At 39.9% G+C, this 25,795-nt stretch overlaps 1 protein-coding gene and 1 long non-coding RNA gene across 2 annotated transcripts; one reads left to right on the forward strand and one right to left on the reverse strand.

Annotated features, from left to right (window-relative positions):
- Window positions 1-43: 43 nt before the first annotated feature.
- LOC147360452 (beta-defensin 119) lies at window positions 44-9,848 on the forward strand. Its single transcript, XM_086332587.1, has 2 exons — window positions 44-169; window positions 9,589-9,848. Exons 1-2 carry the CDS (start codon window positions 112-114, stop codon window positions 9,780-9,782), a joined length of 252 nt encoding a protein of 83 aa, XP_086188713.1. The 5' UTR covers window positions 44-111; the 3' UTR covers window positions 9,783-9,848.
- A 716-nt stretch (window positions 9,849-10,564) lies between these two features.
- On the reverse strand, window positions 10,565-20,646 carry LOC147360453 (uncharacterized). The gene is made up of 3 exons (XR_015139176.1): window positions 20,512-20,646; window positions 17,853-17,984; window positions 10,565-11,537 (listed from the first exon to the last, which is right to left on the reverse strand). It is a non-coding gene; the product is annotated as an uncharacterized LOC147360453 (long non-coding RNA).
- Window positions 20,647-25,795: the final 5,149 nt, after the last annotated feature.

The raw sequence follows: 25,795 nt of genomic DNA on the forward strand, positions 1-25,795 counted from the left end.
ATTCACTGCCCACGGTCCTGCCAATGAAAACAAGACTCATCCCTGCAGAGGATAGCTCTATTCTCCATAGCCTGCAGCACAACCACGTCCTTCTCCTGTGACCTTCCAGTCATGAAGTTTCTTTTCCTGTTTCTTGCCATCCTTCTGGCCATGGAACCAGTGGTATCAGGTAATTCGGGTGTCTCTCAAATGTCTGGGATCTTGGTCATAAATGTCTCTCCTTCCTCTTCCCCCTCACTGTGGACAGCATCTGAAGCCCTTTCTCAATTCATGTGGTTTTGGGACGTTTTCTCATAATCATCTCATGTTCACATCTCTCCCTGATTTTTTTTTTTTTTTTTTTCTGCCAAGGTAGGGGGATGGAGATATTTGGAGTACCTAACACTGAAGGGAAGGCTGGTATTCTGCTGGCATCATGGAGGAGGGCTTAGGGGTAAAGGGTCTGGTGCGGGTTGGGGACTTCTTAGGGGTTTGGGAGATTACATTGAAGGTTGAGGGTGAGTTGTGATGGGGTGGCAAGACTTTGGATCGGAGTGATAGTGGGAAAATGAGGAAGAGCCAGAGGCGAGGAGTTGGGCTTCCTTGATGGTTTGGAGTAGGCTGGAGGGGGTATGGAATTTTGAGTTGAGTGGATTTGGTGTTGGGAATTAGATTGGGGCTTGGACTGAGGTTGAGAGTTGGTACTGGATGGTGCCCGGGTGCCTGAGGTTCAGCTAGGTGATGGAATGCTGCTTAGGATTGAAGTTGGTGACTTGATTAGACTTGGGTTTGACCGGGAGTTAGGGCTCCAGGGGCATTGAGTTGGGTAAAGCTGGGAGTTCTAATTAAAATTGGCCTGGGTATTTGAGTTTGAATTGGTCAAGGAGGATTGGAGATTGAGTTGGGTTGGAGTTGGGATTTGTTGGGTTCAAGCTAGACAACTGATAAAGAGCTGAATCTGTGGAAATGTGAGGGACTCTCTTCCATTCCCTAATAAGACAGATGTTCACTGTTCTTTTCCCATCATTCCCAAGCTCTGTTAGGTGGGAACTTTATTGACATCATTTGATCTCAAAGTTAGGAGCAGGAGGTGGGGGGATAGGAAGACAGAAATGTGAGATTATGAAAAAGGCTTTCTTAAAACCCTTGAGTTCCCAACCTTGGAAAAATTGCCTCAATTCTCTCCCCTTGTGAGGTCTCTTCTCTCCCTTCCTTGGACTGGGTCTAGCATTAACTCTCTCCCTCCACTCCTCCCCTGAACTCCTACACCTCCTCTGCTTCCCCTTGTCTATCCAGCTGAGGAATACTAACATCTACTTAATGGGTGTTCCTATGTCCAGAGGAAGAATGTTGGATGAAGGGAAAATGCCGGTTGGTGTGCAAAAATGATGAAGACAGTGTCACACGCTGCTCAAATCATAAACGATGCTGTATCCTTAGTCGTTATTTGACAATCGTACCAATGACAATTGATCGAATCCTCCCTTGGACCACTCCTCAAGTGAAACAAGAAGGAGACAGTTAAGGCCAAACTTGTCAACACAGGGAAGATACATGGAAATCATGGATAGAGATGACTTTGTTTCCTGTTCTTTAGTTCCTACATTCCATTAAAATTTGCAAATCTGTTTCTTGTGTCTGTCAATCATGAGGAATGATACTCCAAATGGATTGAGGGTGGGGAAATGGCAGGAAGGGTGTTAAGAGTTAGCAAAGAGATGTCTCTGGGGCTTGGCTGCGGCAGTTGGGTAATTATTGCAGTTCTGAACATAATTCTTCATCTGCCAGCTGCAGGGAAGGCTATTGGAGCTGGAATGGACTGAAGAGCATGTGTGGGAAGCCAAGAGACTTAATCCCTAGTGAATGGGAGCCTCTTTAGGCTGAGACAGTTGGCCTGGTTTTGGAGTGAATGAGCTGGGGTGGACAGGGACTTAGCTGAGCCCAAATCCTTGGATTTCTAGGGAAGCTGGCTGACATGCCTTTTGATGCTCAAGAGACCACAGCCCAAAGAATCAGAAGGTTTCCAAGTACTAAAGAAGGATAAAGCACATAAATTTACTCATTGAAATGATAACTCAGCTTCATTTCCCATGGCTGCTGCTCACAGACTTTCTCTTTCAGCTTTTACCATCCTCCCCTGCCCCTCCTGCTGCCTTGGTCCATGGTTCCCCTTCACCTTGTCCCCATCACTAGGCTCATCTCTGTGATAAACTCCTTCTCATCCTTCAAAGCCCAACTAATGCCCCTACCATTAAAAGTGTGCACAGGAGCTCTGTCTCACTGTTTCTTAATGATTACAATAACAGTAGCTATAAAATAGTTGTCATTGACACTTCTTATGTGCCAGGCACAGTGATGGGTGCTTATAGACCTGAAATCATCCTATTCTTACACAACCCTCTTAGTATCCCTATCTTACTGATGCAGAAACTGAGGTCTAAAGAGGTGATATAATCAGCCAAGGTTGCGCAACATTAAGATAGAGAAGGTGTTCAAATTGAGTTCTGACTGGCTTCACAAAGTGTTCATCTTTTTTTACTTTTTAATTTTAGATATGTTGCTTTTATTTAAAAGAATAACTACTTGACAAACTCTTAAGTCAAAGTTTGAACCAAACTCACTCCTCTGAAATAACTCTGTGAGGTAGGTATCTGCAGAGCCGTGGGGACCAACACAGTCCTTTCTTCCCAGGTTGTTTTCAGATGCCCACAGCAAGCCATTCTTAGGGCACGCATTGTGTTCTTGTGTAATTATTTGTCACTGTTCCCTTCTCACTAATCCCCAAGTACACACACACCAGATGGAAAGCCTTGGGGGTTGAGATCACTCTTATTTACATCAGTATGCCTGTTGTTAAGCCCAGCACTTGGGTCAGATTTGACATAGTGGGTCCTGGGTGAATGAATAGGTGAATTATGAATTCACATGTGAAAGTACAAGTGGATTTGGTGTGTGGGGGGAGTTTTATAAATAGCTGCTGCATCAAGCATCATTCAGGGTGGGATCCTTTCTGGGTTAGAGGGATCAGAGTCCCACTGTCTCAGGTGAATTTGGCTCCAGCTGGCATATTAAGAAGGTTGCAGAGCAGCTCTGGAGCCTTGCTCAAGGGGATTCTTACAACTTATTCATTAGTTTGCTCTTAAAATACACAGGTTTCACAGTTAGAAAGGGAAGAGCCTAAGGATTCCCCAATACCTGGGGCCTGGTGTTAACTTCTTCACACACAGCCAGTCATCCTCTCACCAAATTAATTCACTATGAGGCATGGCTTTTTCACTCAGTCAATAACATTTATTAAGAACCTCCTCTGTACTTTAGGTAGAGACAGCCATGGGGAGTGATACAATGGTGGGATGAAAAAAGGGCTTGGAACTCACTGTTGAGTCACCATAAGTCTTCAGAAGACACATAACTCCCTTGTCTGAATCTCTGAACTTGAGTCTCTGGGGTCTGGGCATGTGAAATTTTGAAAATTCTCTTAGATTATTCTTTTGGGAAATAAAACCCTAGACCCCATAACTCCCCGTCAAATGTCCTGTATTCCAGATAGCCCCCAAACTATGAGAATCTCTGGTCTAGGCAACTTTCCTCTGTCTTCCCATTTCACAGATTGGGAAACTGAGGCCCAAGGAGGAAAAGTGATCCATTTTCAGAAGTGGGTCCAAGACAATACTGGGATAAATAAGCAGATTTTCTCTGGCTGCTGGTGAGAGGGCTGCGGGGACATTGAAGGTGATGTTAGGTTGCCATGGTGATAAGAGAGCGGTGGGGCACAGTGATGGGGGCTAGTAGGAGTGCAGGTGCTAAGAGGTGCAAAGACCCCAACAAAAGCTTTGAGGGTAGTTTGAGCACTTTTGAAACTTCTTTCTGGAGTGCCATGGCCTTTCTCCAGGGGAGAAAGGTTGAAGCAGGCTGGCCTGCTTGCTTTACCATGTCAAAAGCACTCTTCTGTGTACACTTTTGGGTGTAAATCTCACATTGGCCCTTCTTCTCAAGGAAAATGGAAAGGGATCTTTTCTCCGGGGATATGGCAGAAAGAATTGTTTTTGCTTTTGGAAGGCCTACTTGAATCTTTCTTTTTATTCCTTGTAGGCTGAGAGATGAAGAGGAAGAGTAGAAACGTTGGCAGGGGAGAGCAGAGCCCCCTGGGGTGGGGGGGTTGACCTGGCAGCTGTAGAAGCATTGTGATCCCAAAGCAAGGAAGACTGGGTGTCCATCCTGGACTTTTTTTTCAGGTTGATACATAGGCCTGCTGGTATAACATCAGCTCAAGTCAGCCTCTGTTTGTACAGCAGTACAACTGATACTGGTGCAATGAATGTGCCTACTTTCATGACATTTTATCACAAGTCATAATAATGGTCATAATAATGTGACCATTATTATGATCAAGATTACAGAACCCTTCTGTCACCAAAAAGATCTCCCTCCTGCTATTCCTTTCTAGTGGCACAGACTCTCCTCTTTGCCCTCACCTTCTGTCACTACCCCTAATCCCTGATAACTACTAATCTGTTTCCCATCTCTATAATTTTGTCATTTCAAGACTTGTATAAATGAATCATATTTGATCTTTTGAGACTGACTTTTTTTTCACTCAACATTATGTTCTTGAGATCTACCCAAATTATATGGATCAATAGTTCATTCCTTTTAATTCTGGGGAGTTCTAAGCAGTGCATTAAGGCAAGAAAAGGAAATAAAAGGTATATAGATTAGAAAAGAAGGAAAAAACTGTATTTGCAGGTGTCATAATGATTTATGCAGAAAATACAAGAGAATCTATGAAAAAATCTAGAACCAATGAGTAAGTTTAGTAAGGTCACAGGATACAAGATAAGCATACAAACGTTAGTTGTATTTCTAATGATGATACTACCTAAAGCAACCTATAGATTCAGTGGAATCCCTATCAAATTACCAGTGGTATCTTTCACAGAATTAGAACAAAAAATTTCTCAGTTTGTATGGAAACACAAAAGACTCCACATAGCCAAAGCAATCTTGAGAAAGAAAAATGGAGCTGGAAGAATCAACCTTTCTAATTTCAGACTATACTACAAAGTTACAGTCATCAAGACAGTATGTATTGGCACAAAAACAGAAATATAGACCAATGGAACAAGATAGAAAGCCCAGAGATAAAACCACACACTTCTGGGCACCTTATCTTTGACAAATGAGGCAAGACAATACAATGCAGAAAAGATAGTCTCTTCAACAAGTGGTGCTGGGAAAACAGGACAGCTACATGTGGAAGAATGAAATTAGAACACGTCCTAACACCATACATAACGATAAGCTCAAAATGGATTAAAGACCTAAATGTAAGACCAGAAACTATAAAACTCTTAGATTAAAACATAGGCAGAAGACTTTTCAACATAAATCATAGCAAGGCCATCTATGATCCACCTCCCAGAGTAACAGAGATAAAAGCAAAAATAAACAAATAGAACCTGAAAGTGAAAGTGTTAATTGCTCAGTCATGTCCAACTCTTTGTGACCCCATAGGTTGCAAAGCCTATGGGGATCCCCCATAGGCTAGAGGAACCCCTCCAGGTTCCTCTGTTCATAGGATTCTCCAGGCAAGAATACTAGAGTAAGTAGCCATTCTCTTCTCCAGAGGGTCTTCCCAACCCAGGGATTGAACTGGGGTCTCCTGCATTATAGGTGGATTCTTTATCATATGAGCCACCAGGGAAGCCCATAAATGGAACCTAATTAAACTTAGAAGCTTTTGCACAGCAAAGGAAACTGTAAACAAGATGAAGAGACAACCCTCAGAATGAGAGACAATAATTGCAAATGAAACAGCTGACAAAGGATTAATCTTCAAAATATATAAGCAGCTCATGCAGCTCAACGTCAGAAAAACAAACAACCCAATCAAAAAATGGGCAGAAGACCTAAACAGACATTTTTTCCAAAGAAGACATCTAGATGGCTAATAAACACATGAAAAAAAAATGCTCAACAATGCTTATTATTAGAGAAATGCAAAGCAAAACTATAATGAAGCATCACCTCACACCAGTCAGAATGCCCATCATAAAAAAATCTACAAAAAATACATGCTGGAGAGGATTTGGAGAAAAGGGAACCCTCCTGCACTGTTGATGGGAATGTAAATTGATCCAGCCACTATGGAGAACAGTATGGAGATACCTAAAAATCTAGGAATAAAACTACCATATGACCCAGCTGAGAAAGCCACAATTTAAAAATACATATGTATTCCAATGTTCATTGCAACACTATTTACAATAGCCAGGATATGGAATCAAACTAGATGTCCATCGACAGATAAATGGATAAAGAAGTTGTAGTACATATATACAGTGGACTATCAACCATAAAACAGAACAAATTTGAGTCAGTTCCAGTGAGGTGGATGAACCTAGAGTCTGTTGTATGGAGTGAAGTAAGTCAGAAAGAGAAAACAAATATTGTATATTAACAGATATGTATGGAATCTAGAAAAATGGTAGTGATGAACTTATTTGCAGGGCAGGAATAGAGACCCAGACATGGAGACAGACTTATGGACACAGTGAGGGAAGGAGAAGGTGGGACAAACTAAAAGAGCGGCCATTCTTTACCATATGAATCACCAGGGAAGCCCATAAATGGAGTCTAATTAACCTTAAAAGCTTTTGTACAGCCAAGGAAACTGAACAAGATGAAAAGTCAACCCTCAGAATGAGAGAAAATAATTGCAAATGAAGCAAACGACAAAGGATTAATCTTCATTTTTATATACATTACCATTTGTAATATATACATTACCATTTGTAAAATATTATATACATTATCATTTGTAAAATGGGCTTTCCAGGTGGTGCTAGTGGAAAAGAATCTACCTGCCAATGCAGGAGATGTAAGAGATGCAAGTTTGATCCCTGGGTTGGGAAGAGCCCCTGGAGAAGGGCACGGCAACCCATTCCAGTATTCTTGCCTAGAGAATCCCATGGACAGAGGAGCCTGGCGGGCTACAGTCTGTAGGGTCGCAAAGAGTAAGACACGACTGAAGCAACTTAGCATACATGCATGCATTTGTAAAACAGATAGCTAATGAGAAGTTGCTGTATACCACAGGGAGCTCAGCATGGTGCTCTGAGACAACCTAGAGGAGTGGGATAGTGTGGGAGGTGGGAGGGAAGTTCTAGAGGGAGGGGACACGTGTATACCTATGGCTGATTCCTGTGGATGTGTGGCAGAAATGAACATAACATTGTAAAGAAATTATTCTCCAATTAAAAATAAATAAATTTTTAAAATTAGTTATATTGCTATGTCCTATCACAGATCATATGAACACTGAAATTAAAAACACATCAGTCACAATCACTCCAAAAAATAAGATGCTTAAGTGAATATCTAATAAAACATGTACAGAAATTGTACTGAAAATTACAGAATGTAGATAAAAAATCAAAAAAGATATAAATAAATGAAGACACACTGTGATTATAGATTGTAAGATTCAGCTAGGAAAGATGTAAATTCTCCTTAAATTTATAGATCCGTTTTATACAATTTCTATCAAAATTCCAATAAGGTTTATTGTGGATATAGATAAGATTGTCTGCTCTATATTTCATCTGTAGAGAAATTGGCAAAGAAATGAGAATGGCTAAAACAAAGAACAAATGTGGAGAAATTATTCTACCAGATTTCAAGACTTACATAGCTAAAGTAACCAAGACTGTGTGGTCATGGTGGAGAGATAGACACACAGTTCAATTGAACAGAAAGAGCCCTACACAAGGACAACCAACTGATATTTCACAAACGTGCAAAAGTAATTCAATAGAAGAAAATGTCTTTTTCAATAAATATTGCTGGAGCAATTGGAAGTCTGTAGGCAGAGAAAAAAGGCTCTCAACCTAAACCTAACAAGTTACACAAAAATTAACCCAAAGTGTATCATAGATTTAAAAGTAAAATGTAAACTTCTGGAAGAAAACACAGGAAAAATGTTCGGACCTAGGGCTAGGTGAAGAGTTCTTAGAGATGAAGAGCATAATCCATAAAAGAAAAAAAAATAGATTCAATCAAAATTTAAAACTTTCACTCTGTGAGATCCTATGAAAAGGACAGATGAAAAGACAAATTAAAAATTGGAAAAAAAATTGGGTGAAATATTTGCAAACCACATATGTGACAAAGAACTTGTATCTAGAATATAGAAACAACTCTCAAAACTCAACAGAAAAAAGTACACAATTCAACTGGAAGAAAAACGTGAAAAGATATTTCACTAAAGAGGTTATACGGATGGCAAAGGAGCACATGAAAAGATGCTCAACATCACTAGCAATTAGAAAAATGCAAATTAAATTAAGACCACAATGAGATTCCTTACATATCTATCAGAACAATTAAAATTAAAAATAGTGACAATACCAAATGCCAGCCATGATGCAGAGAAACTGATTCTTTTATACATCACTTTAGTGAATGTTAAATGGTACAACCACACTCTAGAAAATAGTTTGGCAGTTTAAAAAAAAAAAAAACTAAACTAAATATATAATAACTATACCACACAGCAAATGTACTCTTGGGCATATATTCCAGAGAAATGAAAATGTAGTTCCAAAAACCTATAGACAAGTGTTTATAGCAGCTTTATTTATTTTAAGGTATTCACTAAAACGGGTTTTATTTTTTTAAGCCAGTTTTAGGTTCACAGCAAAATTGAGAAGAAGGGACAGAAATTTCCCATACGCTGTCTGCCCTTACTCATTCAAGGCTCCTCTATTATAACATCTGCCACCAGAGTTGTGCATTTATTACAATTGACATATCTACATTAACCCATCATAATCACCCAAGTCCATAATTTCACATGAAGATTCACTCTTGGGATTGTACATTCTGTGGATTTGGACAAATGTATATTGACATGAATCCACTATGATAGTATCACATAGACTATTTTCACCACCCCCCACATCATCGGTGCCCTACATACTCATCTCTTCCCCCATTCCAACCCCTGGCAACCAATGACCTTTTAATCATATACTTTTCCAGAAAGTCACATAACTGGAATTATACAGTAGGTAGGCTTCTTGGTTCAGCTTCTTTCACTTAGTGATGTGCATTTAAGCTTCCTCTGTGTCTATTCATAGCTTGATAGCTCTTTTTTTTTTTTGAGCTGAACAATATCCCATTGTCTGGATGTGTCTTAGTTTATCTTCTCACCTACTGAAGGGCATCTTGGTTGCTTCCAAATGTTGTCATTTATGAATAAAGCTGTGTGCAGATTTTTGTCTGGACATAAAGTTTCAAGTCCTTTGGGTACAGAACAAGGAGTTCAATTGTAGGATCACATGGGTAAGAATATGCTTAGTTTTGTAAGAAACCACCAAGCTATACCATTTTTCTTTCTCACCATCAATGAGTGAGACTTCCTATTGCTCCGCTTCCTTGCCACATTTACTGTTTTCAATAGTCTGAGTTTGGGTCACTTTAACGGGTGTGAAATGATACTTATTACTGTTTTAGCTCTTTATGCTTTCACTATGCTCCCTGACTTGTCAGATTTGTTACTGCTAAATAGAAATTAACTATCTGTATTTTTTTTTTTTTTTTGGCCAGGCAGACGTCACATGCTTCGATGCATGGGTGACTTGGGAATCTGTAGACCTGCTTGCAGACAGTCTGAAGAGCCCTACCTCTATTGCAGAAATTATCAACCCTGCTGCCTCCCTTTCTATGTAAGGATAGACATTTCTGGCAAAGAAGGGAAAAATGACTGGAGCCGAGAGAATCGCTGGCCAAAAGTATCTTGAGTGCTAGTGGTCCACTATCCTCAACCTGCTGCCAATACTCCTTTATTAAAATTCGTGCACCTGCCACTCTTGTGTGTTTCTCATCCATTGGAAAATATAGTGAGAGATTAAGTTTTGCATGGTAAGATATCTTTCCTATTCTGGGTTGCCATTTCCTTCTCTGGGGGATCTTCCCAATCCAAGGGTTGAATCCATGTCTCCTGTGGCTCCTACATTGGCAGGTGGATTTTTTTCTTTTTTAAGCACTGAAACACCTGGGAAGTCTTTTAGGTCACTATCCAACTAATTTACTCAGATACAGGAAAATGCAAAGATTAGAGCCCCAAACTGTAAAAAGGGAGGGAAAGTGAATGTTGCTCAGTCATATCCAACTCTTTGTGACCCCATGGACTATACTGTCCATGGAATTCTCCAGGCCAGAATATTGGAGGGGGTAGCCATTCTCTTCTCCAGGAGATCTTCCCAACCCAGAGATCGAACCTAGGTTTCCTGCATTGAAGGTAGTTCTTTACCTGCTGAGCCACAAGGGAAGCCCCTCAGATTGTAAAACACACAAAGAAATAAGGCACCGTGAATTTCAGTTAGCAGAAACCAAAGACCAGAGATTCAGCCTTTCAAAGACTTAAAATACTAGAAGTATGTGGTACTTTCATGGACCTTTCTGAGAAGAGATAGGGTGTGAATATATGTTTGTGCCAACAGGGGGAGACAAAGCTTTCAGCAATAAGGTGGACAAAAGGACCCACCTTTTCACCCCTAGTTAAGGGATCATCCCAGTCCTTGGATGTCCGTATGTGAATAAGGCTTGGTTAAGGAAACGGGTCTATGAAGCCAGCTTTTCAATAACTTCTATTCCAACCTTCAAGCAACTGGGGTAAAAAGGAGTTCTCATAGCTCATACCTGAGCTAGCCAGTTTCCTACAGTGAGTGATAATGTTAAGGCATTTATAAAATGCATCCTTTCATCTGAGGTATCTGCTGTTATCAAGAAAGCCTTTGGTGTCCTAGAACTACTCTCCTAAACACAAGGACTTGGAATTTTTATTGTCACCATTTATGCTGCCATCAAGAGGCAGGACTAACACAAGGAATGCCTCTGGTATTCCAAAACACTTGTTGAGAAGGCAGAAGGACAAATGGAAAGATCAGAGTTGGAATACTTCAAGTAATTAAGGCTGTGCATAGGTAAACTACAAACTAGAAACACTAAAAATTGATTAAAACTTGTGGAAATAATTTGAAATTTCAAGAAAAGCACCAAAGAGTTTATCCACTGGAAATGCTGGAGATTTGGGGGACTTCTTTACCCAGCCTTTTACTCTAGAATTACACATTGATGGAAGGTGGGAGTGGGTGACTGTGATATTTTTCAGTGTGTTGATCTATACGACTTAAGCTATCACTTTGAAGATAGGGAGAGTGATGCTCAAGAGGAAATCGTGAGCTTTGAAGAACATATGGGAGAGAAATATGGTTTCCAGGGCTGGGTCAGACTTTTAATCTTCTTTATTCCTGTTATTTATTCCCAGTAGGTTGAAGTAGATGCTACTGATACAATTCTATCCATAGCCTCTTCTTCCCAACCATTCGTGGATGGGGAAGAAGTGATAGTTTCCTTGACGAAAACCACTAGTCCTTGCCGTGAAACACAGCAGGATTGACGATTCTTACATACTGCTGTTGCTACTTCATCAGCAGCGCATTTTTTCTTGCAGTGCCCTGAGTTGTTCCAGCATCTTCTTCTACCACCATAGGCTGAAAAATAAAAGGAAAGATCACTGATTTTAGGTTTGAGGCTTTCAACTTAACAAGCATGACTGTATATTTGGCAACCAGCAACTTGCAAGATTCCCAGCTCAGGCCTGGTAAATACCATGTTTCTAAAAATACCTGTTCCGAACCTCATATCTGCCCATTTAAAAATTTTTTCTGAATGTAGAGATGCATCTTGCATCTCATAAATAAAAAGCAGCGTGAAGCAATCTGCATAACACAAGTTCATCCTGTCGTAGGTGTGATTGGGTTATTTGCATTGCTCATACCCCGCGCGGCTAAATTTCTTTGAATGCATTCAAAATATACATTCAAATAAGTATATAAAATGTATCTCTGTACTTTAAAAATAATAAAATGAATGCCCATATACCTGCATTCTGATTAAGAAATAGAACATTACTAGACCCTTAGAATGGGCTTTCCTGGGGGCTCGGTGGTAAAAAGTCTGCCTGCCAATGTAGGAGATGCAGGTTTGATTGGGAAGATCCCCTGGAGAAGCAAATGGCAACCCACTCCAGTATTTTGACCTGGGAAATCCCAGGAAGGAGACCAGAGGGATAGGACAGAGGAGACCAGAGGGCTACAATTCATGGGGTTGCAGAGTCAGGCACGACTGAGCAACTGAGAAATAGGACCTCAGAACAGTGTAGATATTCCTAAGTGAGATGCTTCATTTGCTCAAATTTGAGGCCAGTACTTCTTACACTTTGTAATTTTCATACAAATCATAGAAGTCTTGGTAAAATGCAATTTTTATTTCAGTTGATGGGAAAACACCTGAGTTTCTGCTTTTCTAACAATCTTCTAGAAGATGTCAGTACTACTAGTCCATGGACTACATCTTATGTAGCAAGGTTTCAGGCCATTAAAAAAACCTTATTAAGTTCTTTTTGCTTAATATCAGACAATCTGTTTCCCAATCAAATGCAATAAAATCAGAATTAAAACCCCATGTATTTGAAAATTAAACAATATGATAAAAATTAAACAAATTAGAAGGGCAGTAATAAAATCAGAAATGATAAAGTTAGAAGTTAAGGAAATCAGAAAACTGGAAAGAACAATCAAGAAAAAAAAGAGGAAAATAAAAATGACATCCCTAGTGAAATGGTGAAATAAAACCAGATACAACATATTAAAAACAACAGGAATGATCAACAACTGTACGCTAATAAAATTGAAAACCTAGATGAAATGCGTAAATTTCTAAAAATATTCCAGTGATGGCCCAGGAAGAAAATGTAAACCTCAATAAATCAAAAGGTGTTTGGAAATTGACATTGTAGTGAAAAAACTCTTCTTCCCCAAAGACTCAGCCCTAGATGATTTTTACAATTTTGGTAAAATACATATAACGTAAAATTGATCAATTTAACCATTTTAAAGTAGTACAGTTTGGTATAATTCAGGGCTTCCTCGGTGGCTCAGTGGTAAAGAATCCTCCTGCCAATTCAGGAGACGGGAGTTTGACTCTTGGGTCGGGAGGATCCCTTGGAAGAGGAAATTGCAGCCCACTCCAGTATTCTTGCCTGGAGAGTCCCATGGACAGAGGAGACTGGCGGATAGCAGTCCAGAGTCACAAAGAGTCGGACCTGACTAATCGCCCGCGTGTGGGCGTGCGCGTGCACACACACACACACCCACATTGGTATAATTCACTTCGTTGTGTTGTCATCACCAACATACACCCACTAAACTTTTCATCTTGCAGTGGAAATTTCGTACCCATTAAAACCCTCACCCCCATTCCCCTGGCAACCATCATTTTGTTTTTTGCTTTATGAGTTTGACTACTCTAAATACCTCATACGAGTAGAAGCATATAGTATTTGTCATTTTGTGACTGACATCTCACTTAACACTGTGTCTTCAATGTTCATCCACATTGCAGGGGGCGTCAGAATCCTTTCCTTTTTAAAGCTGAATAATATTCCATCGCATATATGTACTACATTTTACTTATCTATTCACCAACTAATGAACATTTGGATTGCTTCCACCTTTTAGCTATTGTGAGTAAAGCTGTTATTCTGGATGACTTTAAAGGTGACTTCTACTAATTTCACAGAAGATCCAAGTATTAATCTTGTATAAAATGTTCCACAAAATAGAGGTGGAGGGAGAAAGGAAAGCTGTCTGGATCATTTTATGAGACAACTATAATCCAAAACTAGAAAATAATAGGTCTATTTTCTTTTTAAATATAGACTTAAAAAATCCTAAATAAAGTATTAGTTAACTGAATTCAGCAATGTATTAAAATATAGCATGATCAAGGAGAGTTTGACCCCAAAAGCCAAATTACCATCCAACATTACGAAATCCTCCAGTGAAATTCACTACCTATATAGAATTAAGGAGATAAATAATAAAATTATTTTATTTTATACAGAAAAATTACTTGGTAAAGTTCAGTGCTTACTTACGATGAAAACTAGGCAAAGCAAGTGTAATGGAGATTTCCTTAATTTGGTGAAGGTTATGTATCAAATTCTAGAGATAACATTATCTATTGGAGAAACTAATTCCCTCTGAGATAAGGAAAACAAAGATACTCTTCTATTACTACTATCTTTTGAAATAATAGTGGGGGGCCTGGCTAATGTTTTAAGGAAAAATCCCAAACCAAACAAGAGTATAAGGATTGGAACAAAAGGGAGAAAATTGTCATTCATTCTAGCAGTCATGATTATAATATAAAAAAGTAACCAACAAATTTTTACAATTAACAGGAGTTCAGTAATTATGTCATATGCAATACTCAATGTCACTTTTCTACACCAACAGTAACTGACTAAAAAGTATAATAAAATATATGTCATAGTCGTGAAATATCTTGTTTTAAACTGAGAATATCCAAGACCCCTATGGGATATATTTTAAAACCATAGCAGAAAGTGTGATCTTGAAAGAGATGACAATTATTATATAGATTTACTTTCCTGTAAATTAATCCACAAATTTAATGAAATTCTCATCAAAATCCCAGTGGGATTTTTGGGAAATGTCATTGTTTTATTTTAAAATTTATAATTAAGAATAGAGGCCACCAATAGCTAATATTACTTTAAAAAAGAAACAAGACAAAATCTTGCCCTTCTAGGCACTGACAGCCTGTCAAGCCATTGTAATAAAAAGTACATAGCAGCTTGTCACCAGAACAAATAAACCAATAGAACAGAGGAGACAGTTTGCAATAGATCCATGGAGAGCTTAATAGGCTCTAACAATGACATTGTGAGTCAATGAAGAGGCATACGTTATTTAGCATACAGTACTGGGAAAACTGGTCAACTCCATGAGAAAAATAAAAGTGGGTTTACACATTCCATCTTGTGGCTTAAAGATTTAAATGTGAAAGGCAAGGCTGAAAAGTTATTAGAAGATAACCTCAGAGATTTCCTCTGAGACCTAAGAAGAGGAAAAACTTCTTTAAGAAAATCACCAAGCACGACTCACAAGGCAGAATATTGTTGAATTTGATTAGACCAGAATTAAGTTTTCTGTTCAGTTGAAGGACATGTAATGGGCAAAGTTCATAGATAGGTAGATGACAGGATAAGGAATAATACCCAGTGACTAAACCTGACTAGGGAATAATATAAAAAATAGATAAAGATTTGCCTATCAACAAGAAAGCATCACCTGCCAAATAGAAACAATGAGCAAAGGATATAAATAGGCAATTAACAGAAGTGGAATCTGATTATTCTTTCAACAAATGTAACTTGTTTATTTATTCAACAAACGTTGAAGGCACCGTTCAGGATACAAAATAAACTAAGCTTTCTGCTGTCATGGAGATTTGTCTTTTCGAAAAACAATCAATGAGACTGTAAGTAAGAGAAGAAAATAAAATGTTCTTTATTTAAGATGCCATTAGATATAGATGAAAAGTATTCTGAAGAGCATTGTAACAGGGAAAGTGGAATAGGAGGCATGTGTTTGGAAGAGAAGTAGTAAAAGACCTCATTGAGAAGGAAGTGAGAAAGTGAGCTTTTGATACTAACTGAAGGAAGAGTGTACCAGACAGAAGAAGCTGCAAGAACAAAGGCCCAGAGGCAGGATTTATTTCAAAGTTTTTGAAGATAAGGTTGTCATGGTGACTGTAGAATAAATTAGGTGGAGAGTAATGGAGAAATGTAATGGAGGTTGAGATCTCACGAGGTCTTGCAGGTCTTTGAAAGCAGGCTGTTCATAAATATTTGGATATATACAGGATAGTCCATTTCAGTTCAGTTCAGTCACTCAGTCATGTCCGACTCTTTTCGACTCCATGAACCACAGCACGCCAGGCCTCCCTGTCCATCACCAACTCCCGGAGTCCAGCCAAACCCATGTCCATTGAGTCGATGATGCCATCCAACCATCTCATCCTCTGTCGTCCCCTTCTCCTCCTGCCCTCAATCTTTCCCAGCATCAGGGTCTTTTCAAATGAGTCAGCTCTTTGCATCAGGTGGCCAAAGTATTGGAGTTTCAGCTTCAAAATCAGTCCTACCAATGAACAACCAAGACTGATCTCCTTTAGGATGGACTGGTTGGATCTCCTTGCAGTCCAAGGGACTCTCAAGAATCTTCTCCAACACCACAGTTCAAAAGCATCAATTCTTCCGTGCTCAGCTTTCTTTATAGTCTAACTCACACATCCATACATGACCACTGGAAAAACCATAGCCTTGACTAGATGGACTTTTGTCAGCAAAGTAATCTCTCTGCTTTTTAATATGCTATCTAGGTTGGTCATAACTTTCCTTCCAAGGAGTAAGCATCTTTTAATTTCATGGCTACAATCATCATCTGCAATGATTTTGGAGCCCAGAAAAATAAAGTCAGCCACTGTTTCCACTGTTTCCCCATCTATTTCCCATGAAGTGATGGGACCAGATGCCACGATCCTAGTTTTCTAAATGTAGAGCTTTAAGCCAACTTTTTCACTCTCCTCTTTCACTTTCATCAAGAGGCTCTTTAGTTCTTCTTCACTTTCTGCCATAAGAGTGGTGTCATCTGCATATCTGAGGTTATTGATATTTCTCCCGGCAATCTTGATTTCAGCTTGTGCTTCTTCCAGCCCAGCGTTTCTCATGATGTACTCTGCATATAAAAAATCAGCAGGGTGACAATATACAGCCTTGACGTACTCCTTTTCCTATTTGGAACCAGTCTGTTGTTCCATGTCCAGTTCTAACTTTTGCTTCCTGACCTGCATATAGATTTCTCAAGAGGCAGGTCAGGTAGTCTGGTATTCCCATCTCTTTCAGAATTTTCCACAGTTTATTGTGATCCACACAGTCAAAGGCTTTGGCATAGTCAATAAAGCAGAAATAGATGTTTTTCTGGAACTCTCTTGCTTTTTCCATGATCCAGCGGATGTTGGCAATTTGATCTCTGGTTCCTCTGCCTTTTCTAAAGCCAGCTTGGACATCTGAAAGTTTACTGTTCACGTATTGCTGAAGCCTGGCTTGGAGAATTTTAAGCGTCACTTTACTAGCATGTGAGATGAGTGCAATTGTGTGGTGGTTTGAGCATTATTTGGCATTGCCTTTCTTTGGGATTGGAATGGAAACTGACCTTATCCAGTCCTGTGGCCACTGCTGAGTTTTCCAAATTTGCTAGCATATTGAGTGCAGCACTTTCACAGCATCATCTTTTAGGATTTGAAATAGCTCAACTGGAATTCCATCACCTCCACTAGCTTTGTTCATAGTGATGCTTCCTAAGGCCCACTTGACTTTGCATTCCAGGATGTCTGGCTCTAGGTGAGTGATCACACCATCGTGATTATCTGGGTCATGATCATTTTTGTACAGTTCTTCTGTGTATTCTTGCCACCTCTTCTTAATATCTTCTGCTTCTGTTAGGTCCCTACCATTTCTGTCCTTTATTGAGCCCATCTTTGCATGAAATGTTCCCTTGGTATCTCTAATTTTCTTGAAGAGATCTCTAGTCTTTCCTATGCTATTGTTTTCCTCTATTTCTTTGCATTGATTGCTGAGGAAGGCTTTCTTATCTCTCCTTGCTATTCTTTGGAACTCTGCATTCAAATGGGAATATCTTTCCTTTTCTCCTTTGCTTTTCACTTCCCTTCTTTTCACAGCTATTTGTAAGGCCTCCTCAGACAGCCATTTTGCCTTTTTGCATTTCTTTTTCTTGGGGATGATCTTGATTCCTGTCTCCTGTACAATGTCATGAACCTACATCCATAGTTCATCAGGCACTCTGTCTATCAGATCTAGCCCCTTAAATCTATTTCTCACTTCCACTGTATAGTCATAAGGGATTTTATTTAGGTCATACCTGAATGGTCTAGTGGTTTTCCCCACTTTCTTCAATTAAAGTCTGAATTTGACAATAAGGAGTTCATGATCTGAGCCACAGTCAGCTCCTGGTCTTGTTTTTGCTGACTGTTTAGAGCTTCTCCATCTTTGGCTGCAAAGAACATAATCAGTCTGATTTCAGTGTTGACCATCTGGTGATGTGGATAAGAGAAGTGCAAAAAACAACAACAAACAAACCCATAAAAACCCCAAAGAGTGCTAATACTCAGATAAAAGTAGTGCTGGAGGGATTATGGTGATATGGTGACCCTTGTACAATGTTGGTGAGAGGTAGAAGGATTTCCCGTTCCTATAAATGTCACTGATTTTTATTCTTCTTTCTTAAACATAGAGGCTGTCCAAGATAAAACATGAAGACCTCATGCTTCCTTTATCATCTCAACTATTCCCTCTAAAGGGATGGTGTTAAATGTATATCTCTTACCAGAACACTCAGACTTAAAACCTCAGAACATGTAATATTTCCTTCACTCCCCACGTGCTCTAAGTTTCCAAGATTTATGGATTGCTTTCACAAAATCTTTCACCTCTGTCTCTTTCCTGGTCTTAACACCCCCACACATATAAGGAAGGAATTAATGGAATAAGATCTTTTACACTTACCTTTTGACTTCTAGGTCATTTGACATCAGGGAATCTATTTTGTATAATCCTGACCCAAATATGTAAAGATATGTATACAAGTATGTTCATGATGTGTTCATTAGAAAGTTAGGAAATTCCCAAATAACCATTCAACAATTATGGCTTATCTCACAGTGGAATTTTACAACATTGCAAAGAATGAGGCAGATCTTTAGGTGGTGACAGGGAAAGATGGTCACAAAATATTATTAATGAAAGATGAACACCACATAACTATGCATATAGTGTGTTTGCTTTTTTAATAAAAATAAATATATAGATTAACTTTTATAAAGCTTTGTTTATACAAAGCTTTGTGTATACATGTATACAAGACATACATGTATATCTTGAGAGATATACAACAAAGTAGAAAGTAGTGTACTTTGTATAAAAACTCTTCAGTCACAATTTCAAATTGGAAATAGAACTTCCATATGACCCAGCAATCCCACTGCTGGGCATACATTCTGAGGAAACCAGAATTGAAAGAGACACGTGTACCCCAATGTTCATTGCAGTACTGTTTACAATAGCCAGGACATGGAAGCAACCTAGATGTCCATCAGCAGATGGATGGATAAGAAAGCTGTGGTACATATACACAATGGAATATTACTCAGCTATTAAAAAGGATGCATTTAAATCAGTTCTAATGAGGTGGATGAAACTGGAGCCTATTATACAGAGTGAAGTAAGTCAGAAATAAAAATAACAATATAGTATATTAACACATATATATGGAATTTAGAAAGGTGGTAACAATGACCCTATATGCAAGACAGCAAAAGAGACACAGATGTAAAGAACAGACTTTTGGACTCTGTGGGAGAAGGCAAGGATGGGATGATTTGAGAGAATAGCATTGAAACATGTATATTACCATATGTGAAATAGATGGCCAGTTCAGTTTCCATGCATGAGACAGGGTGCTCAGGGTTGGTGCACTGGGATGACCCTGATGAATGGGATGGGGAGGAAGGTAGAGGGGGGTTCAGGATGGGGGACACATGTACACCCATGGCTGATTCATGTCAATGTATGGCAAAAAACATTACAGTATTGTAAAGTAATTAGTCTCCAATTAAAATAAATTAATTAAGAAAAAACCCTTCAGTCACAATTTCAAAGTTTTAATCAGACTTTAGATATACTTAATAAAGCAGTAATTAATTTTTTATTTAAAAATTTTTATTTTTAATTGGAGGATAATTGCTTTACAATATTGTGTTGGTTTCTGCCATATGACAATGTGAATCATCCACAAGTGTACATATATCCCCTCCCTCTTGAACCTCCCTCCCCCCCTCAACCCCCCACCCCCCATCTCATTCCTCTAGATTGACACAGTGCACGGGGTTGAGCTCCCTGTGTTATATAGCAACTTCCCGCTAGCTATCTATTTTACATATGTAATATATATATTTCAGTGCTACTCTCTCAATTTGTCCCACCCTCTCTTTCCTCTGCTGTGTCCACAAGTCTGTTCTCTATATCTTAAAGCAGTAATTATGAAAAGCCTAGACTTTAATCATAGAAGAGAGAATGAAAGTCAGTATTATTTTTTGAATAACAGCTCTGCAGATACTTTCTGACCTGTTTGCCAAATTCCAGACTATGAAAAGAAAAAAAGAAACTCATTTAAAGCTATAACAGGACTTTTAGGGTCAGGAAAACAGGAAGTGGACTTGGGGAATTATTTTCAAGAGCTGGCACAAACTCGAAGGACAACTGAACTGAGTCAAGCTGCCACCTGGTTCCTTAGGTAGCAACTTGGGACACAGAACCAAGGACAGCGCTGGAGGCTGGGGATCGCCCCTGTCTACAGCAGACAACCTGTCTTCCCCTTAGGGTCGACCCTTGCCAGGGACATGGTTCCGACATGGGGACCACGGAGCTGCTCAGGTTGGGGGAGTACCATGCCACACTGGAAATTTACATGGACCGGAACCTAGTCTACCTCCATTTTTGCAGCTTCCCTGGGTTCTGATTACCTGGGGTCACTTGTGGTAGCAACACAAGGACAGTAAAAGTCAGGAGCAGGAGTCTCATGGTCCTTAGGAAGTTGGAGGCAGTGGATCCAGGAGTCAAGAACACTTTGTGCAGTATGAATTTGAAATAGAGTTTTATTGGCCTCTCTGGAGTGGGGGCAGATGGATGGGGCACTGAACTGGGCAGATATGTAAATGTTAATCCATGCAGAACATCAGTCTGTTGGCTGGTACATCAATCAAGCATCTGTTACAGGCGCGGGGAGGGCATGCAGAGGTTAATAAGTTATAGGCTTTTAAGAAGTGTTTGGAGAAATGGATACAGAGGAACTGGACACCAAGACATTGTCCCTGGCTTCCGTACACCTCTCATCAGGGTCCTGCCTTCTCTGGTCACAGTCCCTCTCACTCCAGGATAAGCCTGCTTTTACACTATTTAGTTGTGTCTGTCTCCCAGCTGGATTGTGAGATTCCTGAGAATAAGGACTGTGTCTCTCATTTTTGAACTCTCAAGATACAAACCATATTCTCAGTAAAGGTTTGTGGAATAAAACGTAGTGAACATGTGTCAATTTCTAGTCCCTCACATATGTGCCTACCTGGGGAAGTTACTTGTCTAAGATAGTAAAGCTGATTTGCTGCAGAGTTTGGGGAGATTGTTTAAAACAGGGCTAAAGGGGGATGTTACCCAGTGTCACCAGAAATACTTTCTACCCAAGGCAGCTCCATGGTAGCTTGGGATGTTACTTTTGACAAGGCCACCCTAAAGGCCATTGACAGTTACCTGTGAAAGCTTTATTGAGTTATAATTAACAAACCGTAATTGTACATATTTAAAGTATACAATTTGATAATTTTGACATGTAGGTACTCATGGAAACAGTGACAGACTTTGTTTTATTGGACTCCAAAATCACTGCAGATGGTGACTGCAGCCATAAAATTAAAAGACGCTTGCTCCTTGGAAGGAAAGCTATGACAAACCTAGATAGCATATTATAAAGCAGACATCACTTTGCTAACAAAGGTCTATATAGTCAAAGCTATGGTTTTTCCAATAGTCATGTACAGATGTGAGAGTTGCACCATAAAGAAGGTTGAGTGCCAAAGAATTGATGCTTTCGAATTGTGGTGCTGGAGAAGACTCATGAGAGTCCCTTGGACTCCAAGGAGATCAAACCAATCAATCCTAAAGGAAATCAACTCTGAATATTCTTTGGAAGGACTGATGCTGAAGTTGAAGGTCCAATACTTTGGCCACCTGATTCGAAGAGCTGACTTATTAGTAAAGACCCTGATGCTGGGAAAAATTGAAGACAGAAGGGGACGACAGAGGATGAGATGGTTGGACGGCATCATCAACTCAATGGAAATGATTTTGCGCAAACTCCAGGAGATGGTGAAGGACAGGGAAGCCTGGCGTGCCGCAGTCCATGGGGTCACAAAGAGTCGGACACAACTGAGCGACTGAACAACAACATAATAACCTTATCCAAGTCAATCATCTTGCAAATGAAAGCTCATTCTCTTAGGACCCACAAGTGTACTAGAACATATACATAGCTATTTTTATAATCTTTCAGTGGGGAAAACACTTTCCAAGTATGAATCTCGGACCAGATTTCAAGGAAAAGATAGGTAGAATGAATATTTAAGTTTATATTGGAAATTTTTACTGCAAAATATACCTAGCAATTAAGTGATAAACTGCAAACATGTTAACTTATTAAGGGTTTCAGGAGGAATCCTGTAGTTACATTTCTGATGAGCTATGTGTCCTGAAAAGTTCTAAATTTATATCTTTTGCTTCAAATTTGATTTGAGCTACTGTCTCACATATCAAACTGTATGTGGGTCAACTCCACTTGGATTTGTCATAGTTCTGTCCCTAAACCCATTCTACTTGCTTCCATTTCTGTCTTCCCCATTTCAGTAAATGGCATCACTGTTCACATTAGTGCTTAAATGTTCAGAGTCATTATTGATCCTGACATTTCTCTGCCTCATTTCTTCTAACTACACCTAATCCACACAAGGCTTCCCTGGTGGCTCAGAGGGTAAAGCGACTGCCTGCAATGCGGGAGACCTGGGTTTGATCCCTGGGTTGGGAAGATTCCCTGGAAAAGGAAATGACAACCCGCTCTGGTACTCCTGCCTGAAAAATTCCATGGATGGAGAAGCCTAGTGGGCTACAGTCCATGGGGTCGTAAACAGTCAGACACGACTGAGCAACTTCACTTTCACTTTTCACACCTAGTCTATTAGCAAATCATTCCTTTTGTGCCTCCACCTCCAAAACATATTGCTTACATGTGAAATCTAAAAAAAAAAAAACTACAAATGAACTTATTTACGAAACAGAAATAGACTTAGAGAATGAATTTATGGTTACCGGAGGGAAAGAGTAGGGGGAAAGAATAGATTGGGAGTTTGGAATTGATATGTACACACTGCTATATAGCACGGGGAATGCTGTTCAATACTCTAATAACCTAAGTGGGAAATGAATTTGAAAAAGAATAGATATATGTACATGTATAACGGAATCAGTTTGCTGTAAACCTGAAACTAACACAATATTGTTAATAAACTATGCTCCAATATAAAATAAAAATTAAAAAATGAAATAAAATAGATACCACAATTACATACTTTTTTTTTTCCCTACCATGAACATCCTGATCAGGCCACCTCAAATGCCTCCTAAATCATCTTTCTTTTTCCATGTTTCCCAACTTTAATTTAGTCATCACAATAGCTACACAAAATCTCTTTCCTACTGGAGCAGAAATTGTTAGAGTTCACCAAATATTCAAGTGCTCCTCTGCACTCCTCAGCTTCTCATGGGACCATTTGACTGGACTGTGGCTGATAGGATTCATATAAGTGCTGTGTGTCACTTCCAGGCCTGGCATGTGGCACATTCCCTGTGTCTAGTCAGTCCTCATTCCCCCTGCTGTGGTGAACTTGGGGGCCCTGTGTTCCACATATTATAGCCACAAGTTGTGAACGGACCATTTGATCTACGTGGGACTCTGCATTCAGTTCAGTTCAGTTCAGTCGCTCAGTCGTGTCTGACTCTTTGCGACCCCATGAACCGCAGCACACCAGGCCTCCCTGTCCATCACCAACTCCCGGAGTCCAGCCAAACCCATGTCCATTGAGTCGATGATGCCATCCAACCATCTCATCCTCTATCGTCCCCTTATCCTCCTGCCCTCAATCTTTCCCAGCATCAGGGTCTTTTCAAATGAGTCAGCTCTTTGCATCAGGTGGCCAAAGTATTGGAGTTTCAGCTTCAAAATCACTCCTACCAATGAACACCCAGGACTGATCTCCTTTAGGATAGACTGGTTGGATCTCCTTGCAGTCCAAGGGACTCTCAAGAGTCTTCTCCAACACCACAGTTCAAAAGCATCAATTCTTCCATGCTCAGCTTTCTTTATAGTCTAACTCACACATCCATATATGACCACTGGAAAAACCATAGCCTTGACTAGATGGACTTTTGTCAGCAAAATAATGTCTCTGCTTTTTAATATGCTGTATAGGTTGGTCATAACTTTCCTTCCAAGGAGTAAGCGTCTTTTAATTTCATGGCTGCAATTATCATCTGCAATGATTTTGGAGCCCAGAAAAATAAATTCAGCCACTGTTTCCATTGTTTTCCCACCTATTTGCCATGAAGTGATGGGACCGGATGCCATGATCTTCGTTTTCTGAATGTTGAGCTTTAAGCCAACTTTTTCACTCTCCTCTTTCACTTTCATCAAGAGGCTTTGTAGTTCCTCTTCACTTTCTGCCATAAGGGTGGTGTCATCTGCATATCTGAGGTTATTGATATTGCTCCCAGCAATCTTGATTCCAGCTTGTGCTTCCTCCAGCCCAGTGTTTCTCATGATGTATTCTGCATATAAGAAATAACCAGGGTGACAATATACAGCCTTGACGTACTCCTTTTCCTATCTGGAACCAGTCTGTTGTTCCACGTCCAGTTCTAACTGTTGCTTCCTGACCTGCATACACGTTTCTCAAGAGGCAGGTCAGGTGGTCTGGTATTCCCATCTCTTTCAGAATTTTCCAGTTTATTGTGATCCACACAGTCAAAGGCTTTGGCATAGTCAATAAAGCAGAAATAGATGTTTTTCTGGAACTCCCTTGCTTTTTCCATGATCCAGTGGATGTTGGCAATTTGATCTCTGGTTCCTCTGCCTTTTCTAAAACCAGCTTGAACATCTGGAAGTTCACGGTTCACGTATTGCTGAAGCCTGGCTTGGAGAATTTTAAGCATCACTTTACTACTGTGTGAGATGAGTGCAATTGTGTGGTGGTTTGAGCATTATTTGGCATTACCTTTTTTGTGATTGGAATGAAAACTGACCTTTTCCAGTCCTGTGGCCACTGCTGAATTTTCCAAATTTGCTAGCATATTGAGTGCAGCACTTTCACAGCATCATCTTCCAGGATTTGAAATAACTCAACTGGAATTCCATCACCTCCACTAGCTTTGTTCGTAGTGATGCTTCCTAAGGCCCACTGGACTCTGCATTAATGAGAATAAAACTTTATTTGAGATTTTGAAGGTTTATTTGTTACCATGGTAGAGGTTTTCCTGTCCTAACTAATTTAGGAATTGTTATAAGAAATAAGTTGATACCCTAACAGGAACTCAAAATATTTGCTTTGGCTCAATAGTCCAGCAGTAGGCAGGGAGAAAACTGACATTGGAGGCTGGAAAGGTGGTTATCCATACTGTGACATGGCAGAATATTTGGTAAACCTGTTACCTGTAACAACGGCTGGAGATCACATGTCTGCTAATCTCCCACCTCTAGGGGAAAAATGGCACCCCACTCCAGTACTCTTGCCTGGAAAATCCCATGGACAGAGGAGCCTGGTAGGCTGCAGTCCATGGGGTCACTCAGAGTCGGACACGACTGAGCGACTTCACTTTCACTTTTCCCTTTCATGCATTGGAGAAGGAAATGGCAACCCAGTCCAGTGTTCTTGCCTGGAGAATCCCAGGGATGGGGGAGCCTGGTGGGCTGCAGTCCACTGGGTCGTGAAGAGTCAGACACAACTGAGCGACTTCACTTTCCCTTTTCCCTTTCATGCATTGGAAAAGGAAATGGCAACCTACTCCAGTGTTCTTGCCTGGAGAATCCCAGGGATGGGGGAGCCTGGTGGGCTGCCATCTGTGGGGTCGCACAGAGTTGGACACGACTGACGTGACTTAGCAGCAGCAGGGGAAAAATATGGAGAACAAACACATCTTCTGGTGTATGCT

Source organism: Bos grunniens, chromosome 13 (assembly GCF_055505025.1).
Source record: "Bos grunniens cultivar Pamir isolate PY7600 chromosome 13, Bosgru_T2T1.0, whole genome shotgun sequence".
Lineage (NCBI taxonomy): Eukaryota > Metazoa > Chordata > Mammalia > Artiodactyla > Bovidae > Bos > Bos grunniens.